General features: G+C 40.4%; 1 protein-coding gene across 1 annotated transcript; it reads left to right on the top strand.

The window, feature by feature from the left end:
* The first annotated feature begins 457 nt into the window (after positions 1-457).
* On the top strand, positions 458-5,634 carry TXNDC15 (thioredoxin domain containing 15). The gene is made up of 5 exons (XM_075209855.1): positions 458-600; positions 2,303-2,784; positions 3,696-3,859; positions 4,300-4,430; positions 5,151-5,634. Exons 1-5 carry the CDS (start codon positions 531-533, stop codon positions 5,345-5,347), a joined length of 1,044 nt encoding a protein of 347 aa, XP_075065956.1. The 5' UTR covers positions 458-530; the 3' UTR covers positions 5,348-5,634.
* Positions 5,635-9,643: the final 4,009 nt, after the last annotated feature.

The raw sequence follows: 9,643 nt of genomic DNA, 5'->3' as shown, positions 1-9,643 counted from the left end.
GGGTCGTTGGGCTATCTGCTTTTTTTCCTTTAAAATATTGCTAATAGGCTGCTGAGCCAAGTCTCGCTAACCAAGCTAAAAATCTTCCATCCAGGCCTGATCCCAGTCTCTTGCCCAATTGGAGGGCTGATGAGGTGATGCTACCCACAATTTCCACACTCTAGATAGAATATATAGTATAATATACTGAGTAGGCGCCCTCAAGTAGTAAAACAATGTATTGTTCGTGTAATTTAAGTTACAAGTGAACCGCGCCTGGTTGTTGACGCAAATCAATAAAAAAAAATAAGCGACCACTGAGTTTAAACCTGAATCCATTTTCCTGTAGATAAAGAAAATTCTATTTAGTTGTCTACAACAAAATGGCCGCTGAAGTGGAGACAAATCTCTACCGACCTCAATTTAAGATTAGTTATCCGAACTCTGACCGCGAGCGGAAGTGCGTCCCTGGGGTACCCAGAAGACATCAGTAACAAACATCTGGAACGCAGAAGCCGGAAATGTATGTGTAGCTGGACCTGTCACAGAACATGGGCCTGTCTCTGCGTGCTGTCATCATATGCGGAGTCTGTGTTCTGTCCCTGACACCGGGGGCACCAGGTGAGGCAAGACAGTCATGTCTCTTATAAGTGACAGTCACAGAGATAGGCAATCCGTGGCTCCCCAGCGAAGGTTGTGTATTTTGGTATCACACAAGCTAGAGAATCACAGGTTACTCATCTGCGTGTAGTATAAAGCCAATAACTATATGTGACTTTGTTTTTGTACACGCTTAATCCATGCAATCTATGGTAATATAAGGACTTGATATGGCACAAAGGTTAGTAAATTACTGCTAATTTATAGTATATATTATCAGCTGAAAAATAATCGAGTAGTAGTGTCAGCTGTCAGTAAATGTATACTCTACACATGAAATGAATTGACATTTTCACTGGTTATACTTAGGGATTGGTTTTGCTGACCTGGGGGACAAAGTTGAAAAATGGCAACATGTACTCATTCTAATTAGATGGTTTCTGTCTATTTTAAACAAATATCGGTTATGAAGACACATACATGCACTTGATGGCATAAAAGATAATACAACAAAAAGGAAATTATGAGTATGCAGTGCATAACACAGAGCATACTACTATAAATTTGTTAACACACAGCATGTGTGATCTGACGAATAAGTACTTGGCATAGAGTGCAGAGTGTAGCTGTGAAAAAGTAAATAAGATGCTTGATTTGGTCCTCAAAAAACATTGTGCATACAATCTCTCTGCCCACAATATGCAGCTTTGTGCTAATAATACAATGCCTCATGTGCTAATTATTGCCCAGTAGTGGCATATCTAACAGGTGTAATATACCCAGTGATATAACCAGCATGAAGATGTATTTTGCACAGCCAGATATAGTATACCAGGTAATATGCTAACAAGATACAAGCATGAGTATGATACCCGGGAAGGTAATATTTTAAAATGCATAATGCAGGATGCATTATGAGGTGCCCAATCAGGTGCACTGTTACAGTGGGGCTCACTGCGATGTCATGTTCTCAGGATTCACCTCCGTCTTGAGTGCATAAACCGCTGACCCCATCTTTCATGGTTCTTCTCGATCCTTGAACTGATACCTTTTGACTCCGATGCTGTAAAGTGCCAGCCTCACTGTTTCTTGTCACATGAAGTGACATGATGGTGTTTCCAGTACTGGCCTAACTAGGCAACTGACCACCATACTAGTGTATTGGTGAGTGGGCCCTGGTTCCTCAATTTCTCTCCCTCTCCCTACCACGGAAATAAGGAAACAAAAATGATGAGAAAGGGTGTCCTGGGAAATCTATCATGGATTTGATACCAACTGCTGGTCATACTTTATTATATGCACAACTGGCATACCTGCCATTGATATATATTAATTCCAATCCTTCATGCATTTCATCCTTTTAACACTACTATTATTTATTTCTTATAGTGTGGAGTTTTTTTCATTTAGTCTTTTTAGCACTGAAGTTTTTGACCCAAACAAAGGCATCTTTCCTGCCACTGAATCGTAGACCTCTGCTGATTTTATTTTGCAAACTAAGTATGGTATTTAACTAACTAGTTATATTTGGGAATTGTTATTATATTAAAGGTTGGAAATTCTTTCACAGGTTGGGTTAGAGTTTGGAGAAGGATTAGTTGGCTGGTGTTATACAAACCCTAAACAATGGCTTTATTTAGGAAACCTGTAAAACATGGATGCATCATAGATCTTTACAAGGAATGTTGTCTGTTTACATAACAACATGACTTTGTTCCCATAGGAAGTCAAAATGAAGACATTCATCCAGAAGATGACAATCGGAGAGGAATTTTGCAGAGCACAGACATTAACCCCATAGCAACAAACAATGAAGATGTCCATATTTCAGAGAGTGTTCAGTACAAGACTGCTGAGATTGCAGATGCAATGCAAAGCTCAGACGTACAAACTGACCCTGCTGTCATTCTCTCTATGGTACCTAGGGAGGTGAAGGACAACGTTGCCATTCAACCCTCTGACTCTGTTTGTGACGCAGCAAAATATGATGCAAAATGTAGCACCAATGATGTTCTGCTCAGCTCTTCAGATAACCAAGTTCTTACCAATATCCAAAATATTAATACAACTACACCAGGTACAGAGCAAGCAAGGACAGATGACTCAAACACTACTGATAGCAGTAAGCCTCTGAAAGTTAACTGTGAGGAACGCAATATCACTGGGATGGAGAATTTTACCTTGCAAGTCCTTAATGTTTCCCAGGTATGACATTTCTGAAAAAGTAAATATAGCTAATGAAAGACTGAATCTTTGTTGTATAAAGTTCATTTGCTATAGTGGTACATTTAACAGTATAATACACCATCAGTTGACAGAAGCCACTACTCTTTGTTGTTACTGACTAGATCAGGACTAGACAACTATCTAGACGCAGGTAGTCCATGTGCCTTAGGAAAAAAAAAGCTTATTATTTATGTGAATGGATGCACCTCTTCACTGGCACCTTCAAATATCCCATGGGCTCCTGATTTAGATGCATGGGTTGACTACATGTTGGCCTAATCTTTCTACTGTAAACTTGGTAACACAAGGATGGGCATGGTTTGGATGAGCCGAAGTAGATTATTTTGCTCTGATTGGCTACAAGATCTTCTAGCACCGCTCCCTTCATCTCATGCTCATTTGTATGTTCCCTCTTTTGAAGACGTAAAATGCTCTGTGCTATTCAAACACACACAGAGAGATTAATTTGTTAAGTTATGTTACGTGCTAGGGTGCAATCAAGAACTAAAGGCAGAAACAAGGAATAATTTAAAACCAGTTGACGACCGTTTAGAATGCCAGTGATCCAGGCATCCGGCTCACAGGTAAATAGCAGATGAATGTAGAATCCTGGACAGGATAAACTTGTTACTTTGCTATAGATAAGGATGGAGAAACTTGCTGTTTTTTACCATAGACTATTATTTTGTATTATACTCTAAATACTGGTATTTTACAAGATCTGTGGCTGGGATTCATGTTCTTTTACAAGCTATTCCTGTTCAGCTCTGGTGACTGTGACACGTCTCTGCCATGTTGATGTCATAACTCTGCCATTGTGTCATAGTTTTATTTGTTACAGTTTTACCGCTTCATTTTAGCTGATAATTCCATGTTCGTTTATTTTGCAGGACCTTATGGAGTTGCTAAATCCAAACAGCAGTGAATGCACCATGGTTTTGTTCTTCACCCCTTGGTGTCGCTTTTCTGCTTCTCTTGCACCTCATTTTAATGCCTTGCCGAGAGCATTTCCAACTTTGCATTTTTTGGCACTGGATGCTTCTCAACACAGCAGGTATGTGTATGTGTTGGTGACAGAAAGGCTTGCGTGTTAGTGACAGAAAGGCTTGCGTGTTAGTGACAGAAAGGCTTGCGTGTTAGTGACAGAAAGGCTTGCGTGTTAGTGACAGAAAGGCTTGCGTGTTAGTGACAGAAAGGCTTGCGTGTTAGTGACAGAAAGGCTTGCGTGTTAGTGACAGGCTTGCGTGTTAGTGACAGAAAGGCTTGCGTGTTAGTGACAGAAAGGCTTGCGTGTTAGTGACAGAAAGGCTTGCATACATAAAACATACTGGGTTCTTCGATGGGTGTAATGTAGGCAAAACAGTAATCTGTTTGTTTTATTAACAAGGTTAACATCCCAGTTCATCGAATGGTGGATATGTATTTTGGCTATACTTTCTTTATGAACTTATGTTATATTCTACTGGATACTAATCTGTCTTATTTTTTTCCTAGTCTGTCCACTAGATTTGGTACCGTGGCTGTTCCTAACATCCTCCTATTCCAAGGTGCTAAGCCTATGGCCAGATTTAATCACACCGAACGTACCCTGGAAGCTCTCAAATCATTTATATTCAACCAGTCAGGTACAGAGAGAAAATAGACTGCGCTGACCTGGTCTTATTAATTTGCTCTCATGGGCTTTGTTTATTTTTTCCAAAATATATGCAAGAAATGGGTATACGCACAGTTTTACACCTATTTTTATTCAAGAAAGTGCTTCCAAAGCCGCATTTAATGGGCCTCACTTAGAGTTAGAAGTAGTAATCCATCTACAGGGTGCAATGTTGCACCTTGGCAAACCCATGTTGTAGTGAAGGGGGGACAAATTGAAATTGTGCAGACAGATTTAGAGTTTGGGAGAGGGGCACAACTTAGCTCAACTCTAAACTGCAGTGTAAAAATAAAGCTTACATGCAAAAGCTGACACTATCTTTCCTGCATGTCACTGCACTTGAAATTCAAGTCCGGTTATCTCCATGTCAGCGCATTGTGTACATATCCACTAGAGATTAACATGAGCAATTTCACCATTGTTGTGCTGTTTTTTTTCCATTCACGCCTATGGCCCATTCATGTTAAAGGGTTTGAAATTAATGGACAATAGACATGAATAGATGTGCAGCTCCATTCATATATAGTGGAAACCTAGCCTGGGGCAGGTGGACTCCACGCTTGTTCCCATATTTCTAGCAGAACCAGCCCAGGTTGTTTAGTAAAATTGCAGGAGAGGGTTTAAGGGTGACTAATGTATGTATGTGATTCCTTTATTTCAAGAAATTATATTTTATAATCTTTTCTTCCAGGAATTGAAGCAAAGCCTGATATAGTATTGGAGGAAGCAGACCATGAAGGACCGTTACCCTGCAATCCCCAAGCTGGAATTGATTGGCTACTTGCTTTCTCCATACTCTATGTGACAGTCTTTATATTATATGCCACAATACAAACTGAGAGCATTCGCTGGCTTATACCTGGGCAAGAACATGAGCATCAGGAGTAACTATCAGGTGCCAAGACGACTAGAATTTGATCAAACCGCCCAAGACCACTCCATGTGCGCACACTGTGGTTCTTGGCAATTTAATGCCTTGTCTTTTATTAACCAGTGTTTGACTTAATGCTTTCAGGATCAGCCAGCTTTGATCTCTTCCACTGGAATAATATGACATTTTTTTGTAATTTGTTTTTATCCTGAAAGCGGAAGCTGTTGTACATATCTTATCAGCATTTATCTCTTATGGAGATATTCTGTACATATGAAATAAAATAATATGGAGTACAAAGCTTTTTAAGACCGAATTTAAGTCTTCTTTACACAAGTTCGAAACTGAAGACGCACAACTTGAAAGATGTATGAACATGTTTTAAAGGGAGAAAACTTATTTTTGTTTGTATTGATCTGGAAGGCTGGCTTGTTGACTGAGAAATACTGTACACGGAAATCGGCAATTTGCAGCTATCGTACACTGTAGCAGCTCTGAAAATAAAGGGGGGATCCTGTGCACAAAACTAAAATGATAGCTGACTTCCGATTGGATGATAGCAGCTTTGCTCAAGTAGTAGTGTAATAATTTTTTCTTCTTCCCTTCAGCACTGCCACAGTGTTACACCAAGGGCTAAAATCACCATTGATTCATACATTTGAAACTGCTACAGAACACCAGTGATTTGCCCTCCAAGCCGCAGATTTTTCTGCAGTGCAGTGGGTTTATTTCTGTTATTGATCCAACATAATCTATATGTTCTTAATATCTACTTAATAGATGGGGCAAGCAATCGGGAGTGGTCTTATTGTCAGAGGCTACTCCTGATTGGCTGCATGTCTGTTAAGTCCACCTTGATAATTTCATTGCAATGTACTCTTCATTAAAAGCAATAAATGGGACGACTACGCATAACGTTGAGTTTTGTTAAGTCCATTTTCCAAGTGGTTTTGGCTTTAATAAAAAGCACATAAGAAACCTATGATTTCCCTGAGCCACACTTTAGTAAATGTCTCCAGTAGATATGATTACTGGGAACTACTACACTGCAGCTTTCCCTACTGATGTACTGGTTTGGGCAGGAGGGGACTAGTGCGAATCCCCCCTGAATGGAAAAATACCTTTTAAAAATGGAAAAATCAGGAGATGTGAGCGCACCATCTGTTGATGAATTACAATCTCAGCAAGTCCTGTTAGTCAGCAAACAGCTGGAGAGCTACAGGTTGCACACATCTCATATAGAACACTGTAAAGATTCAGTATGTCAGAAGACATACTGAATAATTAGCAGTGATGTCAAACATGTTTCTTGAATTATAGTTAGATCAGCCAAATATAAAGGTGTTTTTTTCCTAAATATAACTAAACTTTTGAGTTCTGATTAACTTAGACAACTTGTGTGGCACACCTCATATTTATCTCCATAATAAACAAACATAAAAAGTGCTGTATTAGAAACAGAAAAATTACTGCAATAGACCACCTTTATTTCCAAGGAAATTTGTTAGCAATTACCAACTAACCTTTCATTCCATGTTTTAGTTCTCATAGGGTTGAATTCTCATGCCAAAGAGATAAGAGGAATTGGGCAACGAACATATCCGCATCCATCCCTTCCTCTCTCAGGAAGCCACCAAAACTATCATACACGCAGTCATCATCTCCCGCCTTGATTACTGCAACCTCCTCCTTACTGGCCTCCCCCACTCCCACCTCGCACCCCTCTGCTCTATACTCAATGCTGCTGCAAGACTCATCTTCCTTTCACGCCGCTCCTCCTCTGCCTCCCCTCTCTGCCTTGCCTTACACTGGCTCCCTTTCCCCTACAGAATCCTTTACAAACTCCTTACCACCACGTACAAGGCTCTCTCTCAGTCTACGGCCCCTTACATCTCTAACCTCATCTCCATTCACACTCCTGCCCGCTCCCTACGCTCAGCTAATGACCGCCGCCTCTCCTCCACTCTTATCACCACTTCCCACTCCAGAATCCAAGACTTCTCCCGTGCCTCCCCCCTCCACTGGAACGACCTCCCTCGCTCCATACGTCTCTCTCCTAATCTGTGCTCCTTCAAACGAGCACTCAAAACTCACCTGTTTCTCAAAGCCTACCAACCTTCTACCTAACCCCGCATCTCCTCCAAACGTTCTACCCTCTCTCCTCCCGGTCCCTCTCCCCACACTTCAACTTCCTCCAATTGTGTCTGTTTCGTTCACCCACCCTTAGGATGTAAGCTCGAATGAGCAGGGCCTTCTTCCCTCTTGTCTCCACACCTGTTCTTCTACTCCGCCTCTACTGCATTAACCTGCCTGGAGTTTCTAAAGCATTGGTATTTTGTTTATTGGTCTGTACTGTCTCACCCTGTATAGTCTACTGTTTGCTTTGTGTACGGCGCTGCGGAAATCTTGTGGCGCCTAACAAATAAATGACAATAATGATAATACTAATATATCTGTGTAAATCAAAAGGTAATGCACCCCGCACATTAGACACATCCCAAAATGCCCCAACATACCCTGTTGAACTTCTGTAAGCCCCTCGGATCCGCCACAAGCCCCTCTAACAATCATAAACCAGTCGGACCTTCCACCAAATCACATTTCACTGGGAATCTTAGATGTTCTGTGTAACCTCCCTGCATTGTGTGGAAGAGGTCATGTAATGTAGAAGTAAGCTGCTCCACTCATATTCAGGCTTACACTCTGCTTTATGGCCCACCAAGCTTCACCCATGACCCAGCTATTGAGAGCAGGTGAAGCTCAGCAGTGCATTTAGGCTGGAAGGAGCTGGGAACAGCAGGGTAAATCTCAGTGGGCAGCACCCTATTACCCGTCACTGAATCAGGTTTAGTTTGTGTAGCTAATCAGAGTGTGGGGAGGGATTACCTGGAACCAGACAATTTGGTGAGCACAGTATTAAAGTAATTCTATCGTTTTCAAATAAGCATTGCAGAAGCGATTGTATTGTGTTTCCAAAGCACAAAGTAATTTATTTTAGCAGATGTAAAATTTAACAATTTAATACATGATTATAATACAGTACAGCCAATACCAAAAGATAAATACATACAGCTGCGCTCGCTTGCGCTAGCTGGTACCAGCGAACAGTACTTCACTCCAGAATACTGTGGTCAGAGAAGACTGAGGCCAGTGCCAGCACAGCTATATTATATACGCTCAGTGTTACAGAGAAAACAATGCAGATGACATGGCTTGCTTCTATAGGTGGGTGGGTTCAGTGTAAACAGGTCATAGGCTAGTTCAAACAACCCCCTCCAAGGCTGAGGGTCAACATTCCAGATGATTCTCCCGCCCAGAAACCCGTTTAAGCTAGTCTATTTACACATTACAGTCAGTATCACTTTTAAGTATTTATTCCCTAACTTCACTAACTAGAGTATGCAATGTGCGATCTCTTCGGCGAAAGAACCGGACAAATGCTGATGAATAGGGGATTAAAATGATACCAGACATGACACATTTCCTATAACCTGAACCTTAAATAACACTAAAGTGTACATATCATATATAAACTAATAATAAACTAAATACTATCTGCTCATAAATCACTGTGGAATGGAATCAATATAAATATGAAATATATAAATAACTAAATATTGTAGTTCGAGTGTGTGCGTGCGTATTTTAGCGCGTGATCGCGCCATGTCACGTGTAGCGTGGCATACTGAGTGCAATCGCACAATAAAACAATATTAACTAATATACTTTCGCTCATCCAATTATACGACTTCGACAACAGTATTTCACTTTGGTAGAACATTACCTCTTTGGAATCTGAGCCATAGACTTGATGTGGTCTAATCATCCCTCTCCTTCCCATGCGTCTATAGAACTCTATCTTCTGGCACTATGAACACATATCGCAATCTGCTTTTGGCATACTTAAGGTAATGGAGGAGCCCCAGGGAAGAGACCCCTCTATTTGTTACATGGGGTCCAGATAAGAGAGATATGAATATATATACAAGTGAACTTACCTGTTAACATGATTACATTTATACATATGATTACATTTATACATATTATCAAGATTGTTGATGAGAACACCTAAGATGGATATTAAAGCAACAATGATGAATCTTGGGTAATATTATTCTGTCCAGTGATTGAGCTGCTGAACAAGCCTATATACCTCATATTCTCTTGGGAAAATAATATTGGATTATTAATGTAATTGACCATTAATATTGATATTTTGCTTATACAAATGTTCTTTAATTGGGTTTTTATCATTTTGACTTAAACACTAATTTTCCATAATGTAATGATCTACATTGTGATTTATCATGATT

The sequence above is a fragment of the Mixophyes fleayi genome, chromosome 4 (genome assembly GCF_038048845.1).
Source record: "Mixophyes fleayi isolate aMixFle1 chromosome 4, aMixFle1.hap1, whole genome shotgun sequence".
Lineage (NCBI taxonomy): Eukaryota > Metazoa > Chordata > Amphibia > Anura > Limnodynastidae > Mixophyes > Mixophyes fleayi.
This window is presented reverse-complemented; position numbering and strand designations above follow the sequence as displayed.

Coding starts and splice junctions, on each gene's coding strand:
- TXNDC15 (XM_075209855.1), top strand. CDS start 531: ATGGGCCTGTCTCTGCGTGCTGTCATCATATGCGGAGTCTGTGTTCTG. Junction 2,785..3,695: donor AAGTCCTTAATGTTTCCCAG/GTATGACATTTC, acceptor TTTATTTTGCAG/GACCTTATGGAGTTGCTAAA. Junction 4,431..5,150: donor ATTTATATTCAACCAGTCAG/GTACAGAGAGAA, acceptor CTTTTCTTCCAG/GAATTGAAGCAAAGCCTGAT.